Source organism: Seriola dumerili, unplaced genomic scaffold (genome assembly GCF_002260705.1).
Source record: "Seriola dumerili isolate Sdu_G_001 unplaced genomic scaffold, Sdu_1.0 BDQW01000161.1, whole genome shotgun sequence".
Classification (NCBI taxonomy): Eukaryota; Metazoa; Chordata; class Actinopteri; order Carangiformes; family Carangidae; genus Seriola; species Seriola dumerili.
The window spans coordinates 6,351,122-6,374,021 of NW_019174416.1; the positions used below are offsets into that span (position 1 = coordinate 6,351,122).

Here is a 22,900-nt window from a genome sequence, read left to right on the forward strand (position 1 = left end):
TTATGGTTAAGGTTAAGGTTAGGGGAAGATGGTGGTTTTAGTTAAATGTTAATTAACTTTTTTCTGTATTAAACCGGAGCATGATCTTCCCTAACCTTCGCCAAGTGCTGTGAGTGTCTAATAGAAAACATAATCTGGGCACAGTTACCTTTCCCACAAAACATATTTGCTGTTGCAGTTTAGTTGTATAGAAATGTCATTTTACGGAGACAGGGTTGTGCCTGTGTAAGAACAGTGACACAGTGAGACAGATTTAAGATACCTGCTTCCTTGGTTTTCTTGACATTGTTGTTCCACTATCCAATATATGTAATTCACTGTTACTGAGGCAAACCATTTTTAGTCATTTGCAAAATGCGTAAGCAGTTTGAGTGTCAAACTGAAGCATCACACCAATTCCTGTACACTTGACATCTTGGAGAGGAGATTCACCGTCAGGCCTTGGCAGCATATGGAGATAAATGAAATATCAAGCTGTACTTGGTAACATTTTTATAACAGATTACACCCATTTTATCTATCTCAGGCGGATTGAGGCTGCAACTGAGATTAATCTGATGTTTTTTATTGTCCCTGCATAAACCTGACTTCACCTGATGCCGGTCAGAACTGAGTGTCAGGTGGAATTGTGAAATTAATCCAGAAAAAAAGTGACTTTTATCTTTATATGGCAGTTTCCTTACAATAGCAACAACAATATGCATCAGACCGAGGGCAATGAATACATTTAACAGTATATTCTCCCTGTGGCTTTGTCTGTGCATTGTAACACATTCTAGATACAGCCTTCTAGTAATATAATATAATCCAGTTGGTAGCTCTCCACTTGGATAGGAGGTGCTGTGCCTCTACATGTGTGTGTGTGTGTGTGTGTGTGTGTGTGTGTGTGTGTGTGTTAATAAGAGACCCTGAGACAATGACAGACACCAAGCCCTAATTAGGTTGTCATGCTGAGAGAACGAGGGAAAGACAGAAAGAGAGAGAGAGAGGGAGAGAGAGCCTATTAAGGAGGATAGGTGTCAAGCTCTTACAGGAAAAGGAGGTGGGATGAGAGCAGAGGAGGGGGAGGGGGAGGGAGATGAAGGGGGGTGAATCGGGTGCAGCCAGGGAGAAACAGGAGGACAGGAGGAGAGAGAGAGAGCGAGAGAGAGAGAGAGAGAGAGAGCAGGAGTAAGCTCGAACAGGAGCAGGATGCAGAGAGAAGAAAAACAGGAGGTGAAGCAGGAGGGGAAGTACAGGGATGGAGGCAGCTGGTGAGCTGAAGAGAGAGCAGATTAGGTGTGGGAGAAGACGAAGGAGTAGGTGGGAGAGGGTGATGGGGGAAAGGTAGAAAGCAAAGGGAAAGAAACAGGAGAGAGAGAAGGTGCTGAAGGTATCAGATGCAGGGAAGGAAAACGATCAGTATCAAGTGGAGATGTGATACAGTGACTCATGGCACAAGGCAGAAAGAAAAATTCTGGTTTATCACAATTTGGATCTTACTTTCATAGTTTTGGCCCTTATTCCTATCAGTTATAACAACGTACTACATATCTCCAATAGTAACTGTTGAGATGCTTGAACATCACCACAACAGAGGGTGTTTGGGCAGGAAACAGAAGGGGCCAGACGATCAGACAGGCTGTAAACAACCCACAAATAAACCACTACACGTAGATATAAAACCAACAGCAGATGCACCAGAGATGTTATACGAGAAGACCGTGTGCTCAGAAGTAAAGTATGTTTGAGTAATAATTGTACCGTTTTGCTTTCTCTTCCTATAATGAAATAATAGTCTGTGGGCTGCGTGATTTGTATGATTTCAAGGATCTTGTGACTGCTTGTGCGGCTGGACTCCGTTTGAGCGATGTTGTTATGTTCACACGTCTAAGCCACAGGATCGTGCTATTTCATTTCATGATCGCTGAATAATTCTCGGTTCTGACTGGCTGGCAGGTGAGGACAGTATAATGGCGGCTGATTTGGAATCAAACTATATTTTCCCTCTTGTGGGGTGCTTCTTTGCTTCTGTATCAATCTATCATTTCAATTATAGTGGAGTCCCAACTCTTTGGGCATTATCCCTGATATAGCAGATAGTTAAGACTTAATTAATTTAATTCATTTGAGCATGAACATAATTGTTGACCTTAGGAAGGGTCGTAATGAAAAAAAAAAAAAAAAAAAAAACGCCTCTAGCCTTTTAAAAGCTTTCGAATCTCATGACCCGCACCAGCAGAGTTTACTGAGTTGTCATTAAATATTGTGTTCATATTGTCGGACATATTGTTTAATATATGAGCACTGAAGTTCTATAACTAGATCACATGATGAAGGGTGTGGCAATTATTATTACTGATTAAGAGTTCTGGAAAAGTTTTGGTATTAAGTTAACATTGAATACTTCTACGCAGTAATAAATGAAGTCTTCATTCTGAGAGACATCAGTGCTGTGAGTTCTTATGACAAATGTTAATGTTAATGTCTTAGTTCAGTCTATTAATTGTGATATAATTATGTCCACTCTGAGTTTTGGTCATGCTAACTTTGCACTCGCCAGCTTCGTTCCAGACGATGCACAAACACACTCAGACTCAGCGCAAACAGAGCAAGCGTCTTATATAACCAGATTAAACTTCAGTTTTACACAACTCATTTCAAATGCTTGTCTTTGAATCTGATGAGTATTAAAGATTGACCAGGACATAAATTAACGATAAAATCTCAAATTTCTCTTTTAGATTATTTTTGACATTAAAATAACAGTTATAATAAGAGGGTTTCTTGAAAGTAAAAATGAAGATGACCTCTTCTCTAAGGGAACTGGCTGACTACCAGCCAAATCTTTACTTTTTTTACAGGTTTGCAAGAGGGAAAAGTTTCATTCAGTTCATCATGTACACACACACACACGCACCGTCTACTTGCAGGTAAACAAGACTGTAAGTGCTGTTCCGCCCCCCCCCCCCCTCCCCCCCCCCCCCCCCACCTACCCCACCCCACCAACCACCAACCACCAACCACCAACACTGTGGTATCAACTAACACACACTCACAGGCTCATCCCTAAAGGAGCACACAGGACTTTTCAATTTACCAAACTGGCAGCAAACAATCATAAGCACACACAGAGACACACACGCATTTACCTGCAATACATAGAAAACAAGAGAAAGGCTTTGATATTATGAACAGACCTCAGCAGGCGTAATAAAGTAATGACACAATGTCTTTTTGAACATTAACTCTCTGCGGGCACCCGACATTCATAGTGAATCTCAAAATGTTGATGATAAAATAGTAATATTTTTGAAATACCAGCCATTTGTCTGTTGAAATATTGATTACTGAGGGAGCATTTTCTTTTTACTCAAAGTGGATACCGAGCACTTTTGAATAAAACCTCACATTCCTTTTATTCAAACGCCAAAAACACTTCTGCTTTTCTCCCATGCAATGTAAATGGGCCCCCTGGGTCGAGACAGAGCACACAGAGTCAGAAATCTATTCCAAGGTTGCCCCCATGATGAAATCAACAATACCGAGGCAACTCCAGGAGCACTGCTGTCGGCCAGAGTCGGGCCAAAAATATTTTGTTTGCATGTTGGTAAACTTGTTACAGTTTTTATTTAGTTTTATGAAGCCAGAGTGCCGGTGCTGGAAGTGCAACTCTAAAATAAAGTCTGTGTTTTGTTCAGTGTACTTTGACCTAGCTCCCATCTCTGGAGAGCAGCAGGGTTTATGTGATATTCACAAAGTGTTATCAACAATGCGCCCAGCTGGACCAGAAATAATCCTGCATCGAGCTTCCTTAGAGAATCTAGGTTGTACCCAAACCCTGTTGTTAGTCATTTTACTTCAGGGTTGATTCATGGCAGGACCAAATTAGTGATTAAAACGAACTCACAAATGCCCTATTTGTAGTTTTGTGCAAAGATTACCTTAAAACACAGGTGTAGAATCCATTGTCTTCCATTTCAGCAGATCGGAACCAGATGGAGTCGTCTTCTTTACTCAGCCTGTGGCCTGAGAAAATGATGGGCTCCTATAGGACGTAATGCAAAAATTACACAGCAGATTACACCACATTTGCATATAATATTCACATACAGCACCAGTCAAAAGTTTGGACACACTTTCCCGTTCAAGTGAATGGGAAAGTGTGTCCCAACTTTTGACAGGTGCTGTATATACAGTATGTACATGTATACACAGTGGGTTATATAATTCACAATGCTGGTAAAAGGGGGACAACTTTTTATTGCAGCACATGGGACCACTGTATGATTTATCAGTCCCTCTAGTTTCTGCGCATTAGCTATTACTCAGCCAGACACAAATGAGTGCAAAGTAAGTAAAGACAGTTATAAGATGAGATAAACCAGCAAACAGACTACTGTACCTTCATTTTTAAAAACCTGGTGAGAAGCCAACTGGCTGTACTGAATGACTGACAGATTCAAGAAAACAAAGTTCAAATGAACATGCAGAGCTGCCACTTTATGTTCTGTTTAGTTTATATTTGATGTGATTTAAAGTCATGATATAATCTAAATTCCAATGTAGAGTCCATTGAAGCTTGTATTTATTTTCAAATCAAAGTAGCAAATCTTCTATGAGGCTTCTGTTGACTAGGCATCTCAAACTGGAAACAAGTTCATTTATAAATTTTTAAGCCATAAGGGTTTAATATCTGGAAAGTGTTTTTACAGAATTTACAAAAGCTATTAATAGATACCATCGTCCCAAAATATGGACTGCAGGTGGAGCTGAGTAGGTGGGAATGCACAACAAGGAAGTTAAATCAAGAAGAGGGAAAACACTCTCTGATTCACGCCCCAGGTGATTCAAATGAATACGTCCAAATGTATATAGTTAGCTAATAGAATTTGTTTCAGGAGGAATATGTCAACTTTTTAAAAAACTTTGTAGACAGGGTTGTAGACTAAAATACTAATAATAAAAAAAAACAAAAAAACAATTAAAAACCTGACTTTTTGCTAATTAAAATATGAAACAATTTCAAAAATAAAAGTTTAAGTAAATCTTTTTTACTGTGAGTTTGTCCTACGATGCCCACCTAAAGATATGTGAAGATTATGTGAATTCATTACTGTCAGTCCTGGACATCCATACATACTGACCTGATCAGATATAATTCACAGTGTCTTACCTCTGCATCTCCTTTGTTCTTGTACCAGATGAGGCGCAGCTTGGCGTTGGTGGCCATGGTGTAGTTTGTTCTGATGTAGCTGTAGAACAAGGCACATTTGACCCGGACGGGTTCGCCTGCCAAAACATGGTACTCCTTCAGATCCACTGACCAGTCTATACATCCATCCACTGTGAGGAGGAAGGAAACAGACAGAAAAAAGAAATAGTGGGTGTGTGGTGACAGATAAACAGTATATAGCCTATATTAAAGTGGACAGACAAAAACAACTCTGCTTTCAACTGCGGGGGGTGGGAGGGGCAAACATTGATGGAGGTTAGAAACTCAAATAGGTTAGGAATTGAAAACATCATCAAAAACACTTACATAAGACTTTATATAAGATATAAAACTATTTTTTATACTGTTAAGAAAAAATGCTTGACAGGGAGAAAGAATTAAAGAGAGGGTATGAGAGAGAAAATGAAAGAGGAAGAGTGTGATGGACAGGAAGTGCATTTTATCTTGTTTCTTTGGCAATAGAGTTCTTTACTTTCAAGGCAATAAAAGATTGAATATGAATTTGAGAGTGTGTTTGTGCTTTCTGGGCAGGGGACAATAAAGAAGATTAAAAGTGATACAGAGGCAAAGTGTTTTCATATATGTTGTAGACATAAACGGGAATGACAGATTTAAAAGGCGCTTGCATGAGTTGCTCATCTCGATTCATCTTCTTTCTTTTAATGCCATTCTTACAACCACGTTTTTGCCTTTTCAATTATAAATATATCGCTTTCCCCTCCGTACACAGCATGAAACTGAAGGAGAGAAAAAGAGCGGTAATTGCAGAAAAAGCGAGAGAGGCGCAATAGTAGAGATTCAGAGAAATAAAAGAAGATGAAGAGGTCAAGACCAAATGAAAAGAGAGAGAAGAGGAGGAGGAATTATGTGGCGGGGATATCAGGGTGAGAGCAGGTCAACTGGAACGAACAGAAAACAAGTTGTAGATGAAAGACAAGCAGGAGCTGGTGAGACATAGAGGTCAGGACGGAAAATGACAAGGAGCTCGCCCCAAATGGACTTCCACCCTCCCTCCTCCTACACATACTCTCCCTCTCCTTCTCTATTTTTCTTTCCCTCTGTCTCTTTTTCCTCCGGCTTCGTATTTTCCTCGTGGTCTGGGGCTCACACAGATGTGCTGTGTTCTAACTGCGGTCCACAAGCACTTGCCACAAGGCCTTCCCTCTGAATTACAGCCTCTGCCTTGAAGCAACAAAGTCTGTGGATTCGTCATCTCCCCCAAAAATACCTCCTCCACCTCACATCCTTATTATTATTTGCTTTTTCCTTGTTTATTATGCACTACTGGCAATAACCACTGTGTGGATTAGGGATGTAAATAAACACAAATACATTATTTGGATATGAACAAATAATGTTCTCTGAACAGAAATAAAAGGCGTCTGAATTTTGTTGTAATATTCATCTTCTTTCCCCCGGCGCCTGATTGACACAATTTACCACAAACGTCACACCATGTGAGTCATGGTCATAACTCAGTCAAATGGAAATACAAACCGCTAACTCGCAGCTGTGTCAGGATCTCAGATAAATCTCAATAAATCACGTAAAAATCAAATGGTATAAAAAGCTGCTGCTGAGGACTCGAGACTTTCTTGACTAACAGTGATTAAAGACTTGACCTTGACTTGGGATTCACCACCTGAGACAGAAGACCCGAAAACATCTGATGACAACTAGCATTTCTGTTGATATCGAGAAGTGACATTTTGTTTTTGAAACATGATCCGGTGCAATGCAAACAAACCTGGCAACCTACTCGGACGCAGCAGACAGACGCCCACACAAGAGGCAGCTGTCATAGATGGACTGCACTTATAGCGCTTTTGTAGTCTCATTGAACACTTATCGCTTTACACTACAAACCACGTTCACACACACATTCATACACTGATGGAACAGCCATCAGGAGCCCTCCCGAGGACACTTCAACAGCAGCTGGGGATCGAACCACCGACCTTCTGATTAGTGGACGACCTGCTCTATCTCCTGAAAAAAGAAAGTTGGATTCAAGGACTATGTATCAATTATGGCAGTAAGAAGAGAACAGTGGTATGACACCACCTCCAAAACATCCAGCTTCATCTGTCACTACAAAACCCACAAAGAAAGGTGCTGAAAATAAAACTCAACTTTTCATGACGGTGTCCTTAAACTGAACTGAAGGTGGAATTTCATACGACTTATGATTTGATGGACCTGAGCAATGACTTGTCTTGTCAACTTGACTTTCTTGATTCTCACCACAGTAACTTGAGACATGAGCCCATTGTGACTTGCACATGTGTGACTAACTCCAACCCCTGGCTGAAAGACTGTGGCATCGTCATTAGGTCAGACATCAAACGCAGGATGTGGATAGTTACCGTGGCAACCGCTGTAAGGCAATGTAAACATGTTTTGACTCTCCATAAAATGCCGAGTGTAATTTGTGTTGTGTTAAGTTACTGGCTCAGATTTAAGGACTTTATTTGCATGAGTTCTCAGTGTAAATTTACAGCCACACACTTAATTGGTTACATTTATAGATTTAGCAATATGCATTAAGTCATACAGGGGAGATTTAGTATCGCTGTACACACACACACACACACACACACCTAAGCAGATTTACTGCAAACACAATATTTAACACCAGTCATTTAATCATTGACAATGTTGCCAGATATTCAGAGGACCACAGTCATAAAAACACAGTATGTGTATATTTTAGCATGTGTTTGCGAGAGAGAATAGCAGGCCTGAATGTTACTGGAAATGTGGGTGTGTGTGTGTGTGTGTGTGTGTGTGTGTGTTTTAGAAATTAAGTAATGAATAGGCCCGCCTGACCTGGTGGTGGTTAATGAATGTGCTGATACAAATTGAAGGTGTGGGTGCAGTTCATCCAACACCTAATACCTAATACTGAGAATCTCTCTCTCTCTCACACACACACACACACACACACACACACACAGATAGATGCACCCAAGGCATCACATTAATAGAAAATCACATTAGTTTGGTCTACTGAACTAATGCCTTTTGTTTTAGACAATGTTGAACACAGGTCTCACACACACACACACACACACACACACACACACACACACACACACACACACACACACACACACACACAATGAAACACATTAAAACTAAAGGCCAATATGTAGCTGCAGGTAATAACCAAAGCAAACTCCCAATAATTCATTCATCACTGCTTCTATATTTGTACATTTGTGTTAATCTGTGCCTGTGAGTGTATGTGCATGAGTTGGTGTGTGTGTGTTCAGGGGACTGCAGCTGTGTGTGTCTGTAGACATATTAAATGTGTGGGCGAGGTGTTAGCATGGGCAGATATATCATTCCCGTCAACTCTATCTGCATATGGATGCTCCCAAACGGCAGAATGAAAATAACCCTGGATAAATGGCAAAGTTTCAGAGTTTGGAAAAGTGTAGAGTTTTTGGGCACAACACATACACATTTAGACACACACACACACACACACACACACACACACAGTCACACACACAGTCACACACACAGTCACAAATCCAAATACTGGGTTATATTCTTTTTTCCCGCATTGGCTGATACCATTTTGTCATCAAGGTTTATCAAAAAAAGTACAAAAGTACAAAAGTAAAATGAAAACACAAAGAATAAAATTGATTTTTTTTTTCTTCTCATCTCTGTGATTTATATCTCCGAAGATTCAAATATATGAATGTAGCAAACGATGTTTTGAGGTGAGTGAATTACTTTGCCAAAAACAAAGGTAATATGTAAAAAGAAAAGTGTTTCTAACGCAAACAAAATTTAATAGAAACATAAAAAAGTTTTGTTCCTCTCTGTGGATTGCTTCAGCCTGTTGATACAAGTGGAATTATGTCAAACAGATTGTTTTACTAAAGATTTCAGCAACTAAAAGACACAAAAACTTGAGACTTGAGGTTTTTTGTAGTGTCCATACTTTTTAAAGTAAGTTCCTGGAAATTTAACTTTAAATATTGGACGTAAAACCTCTAAGTTTAATAGCAAAGGACGAAAGCTTTAACAGCTCTGTAGAGGAAACTGTCAAATACAGCGTCTCTCTCTTGATTTCAACTGAAAATGTTACCAAACCACAATGAGTCTGAAAGACAAACTCTAATGTTTTACACAATGTGATTGGCATGTAGTAATGAGTTACAACTGTCAAAGCTATTGATTGTTATGTGCATTGTTATATGATGTCTATGTTTTTTCATGATAGTTCATGCAGCTGGAGGTGCTGAAGGGGAGTTATGAACCACAACTGGTATGTCCAGCTTGTTCAAACACACAACCAAGCTGGAATTACTGCGACTGGAAATAATACCCCGGGTCTAAGTGGTGATGGAGAGGAACTGTGTCACCCGTGTGCATCCTCAGTTTCTAATGTCACCTCCTGCTGACTCACTAAAATGCTCCATCAGTGTGGAAGACTGGCACCAGGAAAAAAGGCTGAGTGCACAGACACAGCTCTTTTTCATGTGCTCTGATGACGGTTGCATATGTACTGTGAACATATGTGAAACTCAAAGACCAGCTCTCTGTGTTGACCAGCTTGCCAAATCAGGGTCGCTGTCCATGGTGCTGAATTTCATACTAGCGACAGATAGTAAAACCTCTGGGACATGATTTGACATAGGGATTTTCTCATGTTGTGATTGATAGCATTTCATAAATGCTCTTGAACTAAATGGTAAACCTTAGGCACTTTAAACCTGCAGTGTGGGCCTTTTAAATATAAATGCCAAAGTCTCACTGTATACAATATGGGACCTTTAAAAGGACCTCACCAGTCTTGTCTTTTAAACATAAAACAACAACAACATAAAAGTATATTCATACTCCATAAGTATTTGGATTAGGCCTCCGTCATCCTTTCTTCCCACTGTTTTGCCTGCTGTTTTGCCCTCCCTAATGTGTTTTGTTTGTCCCCAGTCTACCTCCTATAACTCTGCTCAAACAATCAGTCTACAGTGAAGAACCAACGTTTGTTGTGTTGTGTTGTGCTCTGCTTTGTGGGTCCAAAAAAAGAAACACAAAACCTTACAATAATAAAACTATCCAAACAACAACATGAAATGCATGATGAACTTTGAGTTTCAGTAGGTGGGGCTATACCCACAGTAGTTGGCTCATGTTGCTGGTCCAGGCAACAAACTTCCTTCAGTCTGAGGATTTTGTTCTGTAAAGACGATAAGACAGTAAAACTGATGTCATGCCTCCATGAGGGGTGAATCCTTACTTTGTTGTATTACAAGTATTCCAAAATTTTTTATGTATACATGTTTATATGTTGGGGATTTCCTTGAAGGCTCCGCATAAAATGAATTTAACTTAACAGTGACGTTGAAACTAATAAGCACACACAATACGTTTTATCATGTTTAATACCTGGAGGAGTGTGAGTTATGTAGTGTGTGCAGGGTGCAGCAGATTTAGTTCAGGCCTGTCACTCAAACATAAAGCCCCTCAGAGCCTCTAGCCTGTCTGCACACCTCCCACAATCCCCTGCAATACCACTACAGCTGCTGCCATAATAATAGCTTGACCTGACCCACACACACACAGGCACAGGTAATGATCCCAACATTCACAAAGGTGCACGCACGCACGCACGCACGCACGCACGCACGCACGCACGCACACACACACACACACACACACACAGAGGAATACAGTCAGACACATACACACAGAAAAGCGGCACACAGCCCAAAACAGACACACACGCACACACACAAGTCTATCACCACTCCAGGGCAATTTACACCCAGAGTGAGAGGGACAAGAAGAGAGAGAGAAAAAAAGGAGAAAAACAGATGAGGGAAAGAAGGTGAGAGATGAGGAAGAGAGAGAAAGAGGGAGGGAGGGAGGGAGAGAGAGAGAGAGAGAGAGAAAGAGAACCTGCCATTTGGCCCGGTGGTTTGTGCTGATGTTCAATTTTGGCGCACAGCTGACTTGATGGTTACTTCTTTTCTCTGAAAAACATTTTATGAGAATAGGCTTAGATAGACCTTCACATATATTGGTGAAAGGACATAGTGAGTGTGTGTGTGTGTGTGTGTGTAAAGGAGCAAGGAGAAACGTGAGAAACAGAAACACAGTGTGGTTGCCATTTTCAAAATGAGTTGCACTCTAGCAAAAACCAGGGGAATGTATGCTACACACACATACATGGACACACACACACACCAAAGCAATCTATTCTGTGAGCTGTATGAATATGGTAATGCATGTGTGGGTTATGGCCTTCATTCAGTGCTATGGAGTTACAACAGCATCTATCAGCATACGAGGCTTGTAGCATGCACAACGCAGACACACACACACACAGGACAACATGCACACAAACACACATATAACCAACAGCCACAATAAAAGGCTCAAACAAACAAACACACACGTACGTTCACGCGCAAGTGTCAAGGCTGAATAAATGGAGTTGACCACAATCTGCCCTCTGTCTAATGCTACCAAATAGACTGAAATGTATTCACTCACAAAAAAACGAAAAACACACACGCTTACAAACACACTCAGACAAACACACACACAGATTCAGTGACACCTTCGACGTTTATTAATACCAGAACTGCATCAAAAACATCCTTTGACTGTGTATCTGTGCACAGTAGTGATGATGATTGTGTGTGTGTGTGTGTGTGTGTGTGTGTGTGTGTGGAGGGTTGGTCTTTGTCAGACGAAGACAAAGCTACAGTAATAACAGAAATGACATGCTGTTTTTCACGTTCAATGAGACCTTGGTGAGTCATGTGACTGGCAGCTGGCCAATGAAAATGAAAAGTTCATTTAGTCTCAAATCACCTTGTGAACATGCAGGGAGGGATGTGGATTGTTGAATAAATAGATGTAGAATAAAGAGTGATTTGGAATAAGTGGTAAAAGGATGATTAGCCATAACCTGTACTCTTCATCTAGGTCAATAAAGTTCAATACAACATTATCATCAAGAAATCTAAAACTAACAAGCACTTAAACTGAGCGCTGTAGGAATGCTACTGACGCATACGTATAACAAAATCAGACCTCTTAGAACACGTCCTGCGTGAAACCATAAACATATTAAATAGTTCTTGGTGTGCTACAGTGACGAAAATCGGTCTTGCCTCTTTTATTAGCATAATTATGACATCAGTAGTAGTTCAGCCCCTGTTCTCGCTCTCTCTGGCACCTACATTTGAATTCCATAAAACAGTTTTTCTTTGCTTTTGATGTCATTTAGTCTTTGATCAGTGTTGTTACTTTGCCACTGTGCAGTGACTCTATGATGAGTGAAATGTCCTTAGTGTCAGGTACAGTAGAACCTCAGAACACTGCGGATGATTTATAATGACAACAAATGGTTTTCTGTTCATTCGGAAACAATTCAGTAAGTTTCTATTGTTCTTTTGTAATCCAGTTGAAATGATTACTTCCCCATTAGAAAATCAAGGGAAGAACGCACCGCCAGCGGAAACATATTTTGGCATAAAACCTCCTCAATTCTGATCACAGTCTGGCCCAGTGGTTACCAGATTTTTTAGACTATGAAACCCCTTCAAAGGACAGTTTTCAACCCTCCAAGCCACAGAGCTCCACGTATAACATGCTCTGCATTTTTTACAGAGAAATATTTCACTTAAATTAAACAATTTAATACACAGATATATTAAATGTATTTCTTTCATTCTCCTCAAAATTTAAATACCTGTATTTAAGGTGTACAAGGACAAACTAGACAAAACAAAAAAACAATTGCAGTCTTTTTTAATGGAACAGCTGAGCCTGTCGACGTGGGTGGAGAGCACAAAACCTGCAGGTGTAACTGCACTGAGAAGTGCTGTCTTCTCTCGTTTTCATGTAAACCAGGGAGAAGAGAGCCGCATCACAAATATATGATTCTGGGATTGTGTAATACCACAGCGGGCAATGATAAATGTCTTCCACAAGCCAAAACCTGTCCGTTCCGCCATTGCCGAGAAGTGGTCAGTGTGGTTTTAGTTTTGTTTGTGGGCTCAGCTTCAGTGGGTTCAGACTGTGAGGGATGTGATGTATCAACATTTCTTTGAGCTTTTTTTTTTACTGTGTAACATATTTCCATCACTTGCTCTGAAAAGGAGTTGTGTTACTATGACAAAAATGAGATGTCATGTCATCAGCTGCAGCACTATTAGTTTGAGGGTAGGAACAAATGACCTACGTGGTCTTTTAAATTACACAACTTTTTGTTTTTGAATATGTTGATTTTGACATTTATAGCTTTTTTTTCTTCTGTCTTAATGTGTTTGAAAAGTGGTTAATGTAAATTAAATGTGGAAAAACATGATGGGTCTTGCGGCCCATCCTCAGCCCGTTCTAAAGGCACCCCAAGTGCTGCAGCACTCACTTCAGGAAACACTGGTCTATCCTCTGCTGAATGTAAGACAACAGTCTGTGCAAAAAGAGATGTGACCTGTTTTATTTCATGTGTATGGTGCTTTTTTCCTTCACTTTTAAATACGTGTTTCTCTGCCAATCTGGTCATTTGGTCGACCACAAACAGGTCAATGCCACAAGGTGCATGTGAGTTTTGTGCTATTTTCACTAACAGCGTTTATGGATGCCAACTCTCTTGCTCTCTGCCACACACAAACACACACACACACACACACACACACACACACACACACACACACACACACACACACACACACGCACACACACGCACACACACACGCACACACACAGATAAATATACATATATATACATATATATACATACATACATTTGTTTTCTGTGAACTCTGAAATTGGTTTCCTCTCAGAAAAGACCAAAGCAGCTCCTCCACAAAAGTTCTTTCTATCACCAAATGGTCAGTGTAACCTGGAAAAGAGGCCTATATTAAAGAGTAGGAAAAATGTGATTTGATTGGTCAGGCTGGAGGCCAGGCTCACTGCAGTTACAGTACCATTTCCAACTGTGTTATAGTCATGCCATGTGCCTCTTGACACAGTCACTGTGCTTGTGCCATGTGCATCTGATTCATGGGAATAAAGCTCATAGTATCTGTCCAAACTGAGGTTTTCTAAAACCTCTTTAAAATGTGGTTGGTTGGTTTTGTGGATCAGGTCATGAAACAGAACAGGAAGAAGTTAGGAGGCCTATCAGCGAAAAGACAAATGATACATGAAGCAGAGGGAAAAAAAAGAAAGAATAGGAAAACGGAGGACATGGAGAGGATGAGGGAGTAGTTTTGTCAAGAAGTACTTAATGAAAAGTAATGAGTTCCATTTCCCTGGGAAGCAGAACACATTGGCCTTCCTATTAACCATAATAACTCCTAAAGAGGGATATATGGACAGATGAATGGACAGATAGAGGGAGGTATAGAGGGAAGACGGAGAGGAGAAACGTACACGTGGATGAGCCATATCAGGGAAGATAATAAGAAAGTAGGTAATGCGTCCTTATCAAGTTACTTACTCACTGAATAATGATTGAGGAAACAAAGATAAAAAGAGAAAGATGAGGAAACGAATATAGGAAAAAAATTCTTTGTAGCACACAAACATAAATAAATCTTGTCAAATTAAATGTACCTTGGTATAATTACACTAATGAATGAGATCAGTATGGAGATGACTGATGGTCTATCTCATACCAGAAGTAATGTTAATGTTTCTAAAAAATTTAGACCATATTTTCCATTCACCCAAATGCCTCAGAGTACAGTCCAAACACATCCCCTTTTTATTACCGGAAAGAACTGTTAAACTGCATTTAAAAATTGTGCCTTCCTCCTGTTGTGTATGGAAATGTACGATTGTGTCATAAAGCCGTACGACATATCGCTTTATAGCAGAGGTTAAATTGGAGGAACAAGTATGAGATAAGGGGAGGAAAAGGAAAATACTAAAACTGAAGTTTGAAAGAAACACAAGTAACTACAGAAGATGTAAAAAAACACACGCAAAAAAAACAAGCTGCCAAAGGATTAACCAGACAAGCAAGAGAAAGAGAAATGGGAGATGACAATACAGGAATGTCAAAAGGAATGAAAATAGGACCAACCAATTAGACAACACGTGGGAGGACACAAATACAACCAGATAAATAGAGAAAGACACGAAAGAAATATATATATATATATTTTTTATGACAGAAAGATGAAAATTGGAAACTGGTGAGGAGATGAAATGAAATGACAGAGAAAGGTGGAACATGTATGGAGAGCTGCATCAATTACCTGCATCCGAGCTGTAATACACAAATGTCCACCATTCCCACTTAATTGCATGTGTATCTTTATGTTTAGCGCTGTAGTGTTTATTTCATGTTATTTCTTTGCTGTATCATTTCACTGTTCCCTGCTGCAGCAGATCACTTCCTTTCTTCCTTGTTGATCATTAAATGTCAATGTGATCTTGGCCTGCTGGACTGCTTTATATGCAGGAAAGGTGTTTCATGTTTATTCAGATAATGATTGTTTTCATCACTTGTTGAACTCGGGATCATCTCACTTTGGGCTGTATCTCTTTGGGTTAATGAAATGTTCCCAGTGTTTTTTTTTTCTATCATGATTAGGATCATTTGAAGGCAGCAGGATGAAGAAAGCGTGTGTGCTTGCTTCATACTTCAAAATATGAAGATCAGACCATCATTATAACAATTTATGTGCATGTTTTCCTGACAACTGACATGTGGTCATTTGAATAATACAGCAGAGAGACATCTGATCATGTGGGCAGTGGTCAGACAATTCCCAGCTCCATGAGGACAATAATTGCTCTATGGTTATTTAAATGTATCAGAATAAGGCAAATTGTCTCCTGATTTACAGTCATTTCATGTTAGGTTTCAACACAAATGTGCAGTGGACACAGAGTTTTGGTGGAAGTTGACTTTCACTAAGAAAACTGTTGACACTGAATTTTGGTGAAAAGAATGAAACATTTTTTAACAGTTTAGTTCACATCTGTGGGGAGATTTGAAAAAGTAAACTTAGTGTTAAGGAATGTCTGAGACCATGACTAAATAACTGCAATTGACATGAAAGGAGCAATTTGTAAGTTTTGATATAGCTACATAGCAAATGTTAGTATTAACAGCTGTTTACTTACCAGTCTAGAAAAAACTTTGCAAATTCAGCGTCAAACTTTATTCCTTTACTCAACAAAAGCTGTCTCCAGAGGTTGAAAGCAACACCAGTGTTAACTTGTCTCTATCATGCCTTTTCATTTCTCCTACTGAAGTTAGCATGTTAACCAGCTAGCCCCGGCTCATTTGGTCACTTTCCTATAGCGGCTCAATGTAGCCTCTAATCTGCCCTGAAAAAGTAGTGCTGCTCACAGGACGTTTTATAAGCTCTTGTCTTGTAAACGCAATGATGGCTGAAGCTCTTGTCAAGTGGAAAGCACCAGAACCGGCTCCCGCCAAGAAACGACGTTGAGCGGCAGAAAAAAACATACGAATAGCCCCTTTAAATGCCCAGAGTCCATAATCAACCTTTTTTTTTGGCTGTCCTCTGGTTAATGTGATTAGTCATGGGATTTGTACGAGCCAGTGTCTGTGCTCAGACCTCACAAACCGGATGGTGTGCTCAAAGAAACGACACTATGAAACATCACTTTACAATGGTGAGTGGCCGCTGCCTTTTCTTGTTCAACTCATCCCAGGCGTTGCTGTATCTGCTGTAGTGGAACAAGCCAGCTGTGTTACTGTACATCAGTCTCTCATTTAGCCTTTCTTATCATATCAATAATTTAAGCTCATTAGTTGAGTGCTTCTGAACCTGTGCCTCCACTGTTTGGAGCAAGTAGCTCATGAAATAAGATGTAATGCAGAAGTAACCAAGAAGCAACTGTGACTGTATTTTTTGTGTCAGATACGTATTTAATTTGCATTTCACATTTTCTGGTGCTCATATCGTTTTCAGGTTTTATCTGCGGGTTGTGAGCATTTTCTCTGCCAAGTACAGATCTGAATTGAATAGTTGGAAGATGTAGGCAAACACATTTGATAAGTGTCTGGAAGATATTCTGACTCCATGAGCAGATTCAATGATGGATTCAGATTTCATAAAATGCGAGCAAAGTCCAAAAGCAAGAGTGACATAGTGCCGCTAAATCAGTAGAGGAGGAGGTGAGGGCGGATGATTGGGTGTGCAAAGCGTCTGACTTTGACAGCAGAGATTGCAGTTCACACACACTAAAAATGCTGCTGGGTTCTGGCTGCTGGGTTATAGGTTTGGTACGTTTGACCTTTCTACATTAGATTATACATAGTCACTCAGCGTCATGGGTTGAAGATACGACCCAAAATCGAGGCTCATCATTCTACGCAGTCAGCCATCTTTATGTACTTTACACCACTGAAAGACAGACTGGTATGAGAAACACAACTCCTCCAACCTGAACAGCTATACAGGTGTTTTTTTTTAACCCTTTTTTACGACCCATAAAAGTGTCTCCTGAAATAGTGCCCCTACGGCGGCATGCATGCCGGGCCTCAGTTGTCATGGTCATAATAAACACATGATTGTCCCAAGAGCCGCGTAATGTTCATCGCTGTGGTTACTATAATAATGGTAATGGCTTGGTTTGGATTGGGAAAAGATCATGACTTGAGTTAAAATAAGTACTTCCTCAACATTAGTGAAATCTTTGTTGTCATGGTTACATAAAACAAACAACATAAACTGCTGGTTTCACATGGGAATTGAACGCTGCTCTCCTGTGTCATATTCCTGTGTTTTGATGACCCATCCATCCACCACAACCTCCTCCTGACATGGACTTTGTCACCGCACTTTTCCCTTTGCTCCTGTCATAGTTACTACGGCCAGGAGGACAGTCTGGAGAAACATGAACATTAACAGGAACATTAAGTTATACATGGCTAACTCTATATTTTTTGTTTATAGCAATAAAAGAATGGCTGGGACATTATGTGCTTGTTTCATCGTTTCATCATTTCATAACCATTTTAATTGAATTTTAACATTAACAGCAGAAGTTGACTGAAATAAAATAAGTAATTCAAAACACAGAGATATTGATAACCCAGAATTTGGATTGTTTTTTGTTTTTTTTTTCAACCTACTTTTTGCTAGCTTTAATTCAACAGCATAGTCATTTTTATTCATTTTTGGTTGGAACCATAACAAAACATGCTGGATCAAACCTATAACCCAACCCTGCTGGGTTAAAACAACCCAACGATCTATGACCATGGACCATGAGCTTTCCCTCACCCCAGTCAAGTAGCCTTCAGCCCCATTTGGACTGGATCTATTTCTCTATGGGAGCTGGGGTGATTTTAACTTTGCTTTGGAATGTCCACATCTATTATTGACCATGTTCTGTAATTTTCTGATGATTAAAATACTGTCTGGGCTCATGAGTTAAATTACCAATGGGAACAGCGGATGCGTTATTCCCCACTTCCCTCTGCAATTTTAATCCCATCCAAATGGGGCTTTTGATGCCTTAATGTAACCAAACTGGTCAGAAAAATTTCAAATGAAAAATTTATGGTCCTATTTTTATTTGTACTTTAGGCATCAGGACTTGTTGTAATAAAGGAGGCAGTTTAATCACTGTAATCACTACTGGTTATGAATATGATTACTTCGTTGTATCAAAAGAGCAACAAAAGAGGAATGGTTCCACCTGTCTCCACAGCAAAACTACAATCCACAACGACTTCCTCCAAACAGGCAACGCTGCACAGGAAAAATATTATCTTATCACACTGACAGAATTTTTCACTTGTTTGAAGGAAATGCAAAAAAAAGATTCAAAATTTGATTAAACAACTTGCAGAGGTGGAAATCCATCAAACCAACAGACAGAAGAAAAATTCAGCTTTGAATTAATTTCAGAAATTTCAGTAAGCAGAACCAAACAACTTTCAAGCTCTGAAAACATTGTCCTCTGTCAAAACGCTTCTCTGTGTCACTGTGTGTGTGTGTGTGTGTGTGTGTATTCATATATACACATCTCCTGCCTGCTTCATTTGTCACTGTGTCGATGGAGCGTGTGGCACAGTCACTCCCGCATTTGTCAGTTCTCAAGTGTGTTATGGGTACGTACACACACACACACACACACACACACACACACACACACACACACACACACACACAGGGTCCCCTTTGCTTCCCTCCTGCCCGTCATTAATAAAGAGAAGTAGCTGCACACCTGTTCACTGACAGCCCCCTGCAGAGAGAGGGAGAGAGCGAGCTTGGTAAAAGTGCAAGAGAGTGTGTCAAATGTTGACAAAGGTAAAGGGGGAGTGGGATTATTGTGAACGGAAAGAAAGAGTGGCTGAACAACTGATACGTGAAGCCCCTCTCAGACATGAACTTCATCACATAAATGAAAAAAACTAGCCACTTTTGCTTTAAAGTTGTGATGATCCCATTGAGTCAGACCAAGGAACACGAGTCTGAATTTAATGCAGAGGATGCAGCAGTGCCAGGTTAATGAACAAAGAGAGAGCTAGTAATTGCTTGTTGGGTGCTGCATTCTTTCATTCTTAAGGGCACTGTAATTAACATGCCATTTAATTATTATTGTTGTATAATTAAAAAAAAAAAAATCTGCTTAATAAATTACAGAATACTGGGAATAAGCCAACTTTTTGGAAGAGAATATTCAGTTTTCAACTCTGGGCTTTCATCCATTTTCCCCTCACAGTGCAAAATAGAAAAAAAATAAATCTATCAATCCAGCATCAATATCCAGCTCTTTACACACAGCATCTTGTCACTTTTAACTATGTTAGGTTTGTAAGATTGTGAGCTATCGAACAGGCAGCAGCATTTTATATTATATCTGATAAATAACGTTAATGAGAAAACTGGGATTGGGATCTGGGTCAGTTGGACTGGTGAAAAGTAGGGTCAATAATAATTTGATCAATAATTAGTGCTGCTCTAATCAATGTTTTTACATAAACACTGAGTCAAATGGAGACAGTCCTCCCAAGGCACAAAAGCAACTTATGTTTACATTCAAATGAAAAAGCGGTCTGGCAGGTAGCTCTACCTGCAAACATTCCCTTACCTTACCCAAGAGGTTTTTACTGTAACCATGACGATCAAGGACTTCTAACCTTAGGGAAGTAGTGATTTTAAGCCAAACAATGTAACCATATTCCTAACCTTTACCAAGTCTCTCCTGTGCCCAAACACAACCAAACCTTAACCATAGCGTTGTCACACACATCGTCACTGTCACCTTCGTACTTTCATCAAGGTCTCCTACTGCACTGAAGCTTTAGTGATGTCCCTCACTTGTAGGTTGTTTTGGATAGAAGGGTAAATGTAAATGTAAATGTAAATATAAATATAAATATAAATATGTTTTTTTGTGGAAAGATTGAACACACTACATATTTTGCTGTTTAATTTCTAGGATTTGTTGGTGAAATGACAATATGTAATGTGAAATGCGCTCAGCCCACAGAGAATCATCACACAACTCTGCAGGTCAGCAGACAGACAAAGTTAACAACTAGTTGGTGAAAACAGCGGAAAGTTTAGCAGCTTGAGAGACAGATATTTTCCTCAGGAGTTGGTGGAGACCAAAAACAGAGCGTGAATACTGGATTTAAATTCATGAAGTGGCCAGAAAAACAACGCAAAACGAATGCTCATTATGCTCCATGTCTGCTGGATGTGTAGATACACAGCAGTAGCCACAACAACTGTATAAGGACGCAGTATGTCGGTTTTGTATTTACAGGCTGTTGCACTGACCTCAAGTGGTCATAAATGAATTAATGCAAGTTTAAGCGAGTTAAACAGTTACTCAACTGCAAACATCCATCGCTTAATATCATCACTTTCCAGCTCACGCCTGGTCTCCAGCAGAGCCAGTGTTCCCTCTCGTGCATCTGGTGCCAAGTATCACATGAGCATCGCAGCTGTGTCTGAATAAAACCATTACTGAACATTTTTGTCATGGAGACTTAGTGTACGTCTCTGAAACAAAGAACGAGGAACAAAGCGCACGAGAGGGAAAAAACAGAGGAAACAAAGAGCTTTTTTCAGACAAACTTTACGAACACACTCCACACACTCATGACGGCAGAGGAGGCAGAGAGAAAGAGAGAGAGAGAGGGAGAGAGACATAGCGAGCGGATGGTAGACAGTGTATGTAAAGCCAGTAGAATAATGAACTCCTACACCTGTCACATGCTGCTGACAATCTCCTGGCAGCTTCACTTTCCTCCTCTGTCTGTCTTTCTCTTCATCTTGCAATCTCCAAATCTGTTCTCTCTCCTCCTCTCACTCCACCTACTGTACCTCCCCGCCGCTCATTCTCCATCATCACTTTGTATCCCCTCTCCTCTCTCCTTGTCTCTCACCTTCTCTACCTGTCTGTCTATTGGATATTTTAAATGAACCACAGTGGAACTGCATGGGCTTGAGGCTGAAACTGCTGAGCAGCAGCAGAAACAGCTTAATCTGACGCTGTTGTGTGTGTGCGTGTGAGCTGTCAGTGTCTTTAAAGGATTAATAAATGCACATGTAAACACAAAGACAATCTGAATGAAAAATTGGTAAACCAATATTGAAAATATACATTTCAGTGACCCCTTCTTCTTATCTGTTGACCCCATCTGAGATTCCAACACCCCAAGGTTAAATCTTAGTCAGGATTTATTTTTCAGGACAAAAAGATGTAAAGAATGAAAAGGATAGAAAGAGGAGGACAAGAGGTCAGTCGAGCAAGGCCAGTACGCATCAAGGTCTTTTGAGCAGTGGAAACTGGAAACTGCAATTACGACTGTGTTTGTGCGCTTCTAAGCAACTGACCTCACAAAATGTGAAGGAAAAAAAATGTAGGCACTTCCCACTAGGAAATGTTGTAATTGAAAGTTTCTATAGATATAAATCTATATATAATACATGAGTTTTTATCAGGAAGGAAGAAGGAAATGTGTTTTCAGAGCTTCGTGTACCTGAAAAGAAAAAAAAATTGGCAGCCGAGCGTTAGCTGACTGTGGGTGTTTTTCTGCCAGTCCTTCTGAAGTCTGGACGTACGGGAGGGGGATACTGTGCCACCAACCTGGCAACCTCACTCTCGTCCGGTCACCTTGATTACCTGCTGCTACCCCCACAGTCACCCCTAACACACGGCCACACGCACACTGCTGACATGGTGGTTATGTGGAGTCCATCATCCTAAAGAGAAACTCATGAACAGTGGTTGAAAGTAACTAAGTATATTTACTCAAGTACATAAGCCCAACTTTGAGCTAGTTGATGCTGCTTCATACTTCTACTCCAATACATTTCATATGCAGATATTTGAACTTTTACTCCATTACATTTATCTGACAGCTAGAGTCACTAGTTACTCTTCAGATTAACATTTTACATAAAAAAAAACCTGAATAAGCTTATAAAATAAAAGCCTTGTTAAAGATTAAACCAGTCGCTTCCAGCCTATCTCTGATGGTTTCATTTAAATAACAGTCGGGGACAAAAAAGACGAAAGAAAGACGTACAAACTTGTGCAACAGAACTTTTTTTGATACATTACTGATTTTAAAACCCTTAGGAGGAGTCCAACCCGTGGGTTTGAAAACGGTCAAGTTTCTCTAAACTACCAAACTTAATATGAACTCCTTATAAGTAGCTCCACATCAACCAGCTACAACAGTAACACGTTTTT

General features: G+C 40.0%; 1 protein-coding gene across 1 annotated transcript in view; it reads right to left on the reverse strand.

Moving 5' to 3' along the window:
* The window catches only part of LOC111226783 (X-linked interleukin-1 receptor accessory protein-like 2), a 153,696-nt gene extending 140,490 nt beyond the window's left edge, over positions 1 to 13,206 (reverse strand). The window contains exons 1-3 of the mRNA XM_022752094.1: positions 13,152 to 13,206; positions 5,156 to 5,325; positions 3,924 to 4,027 (exon numbers count right to left, since the gene is read on the reverse strand). Coding sequence (XP_022607815.1) covers positions 3,924 to 4,027; positions 5,156 to 5,325; positions 13,152 to 13,206 — 329 coding nt within the window. The remainder of the gene's footprint in view (positions 1 to 3,923; positions 4,028 to 5,155; positions 5,326 to 13,151) is intronic.
* Positions 13,207 to 22,900: the final 9,694 nt, after the last annotated feature.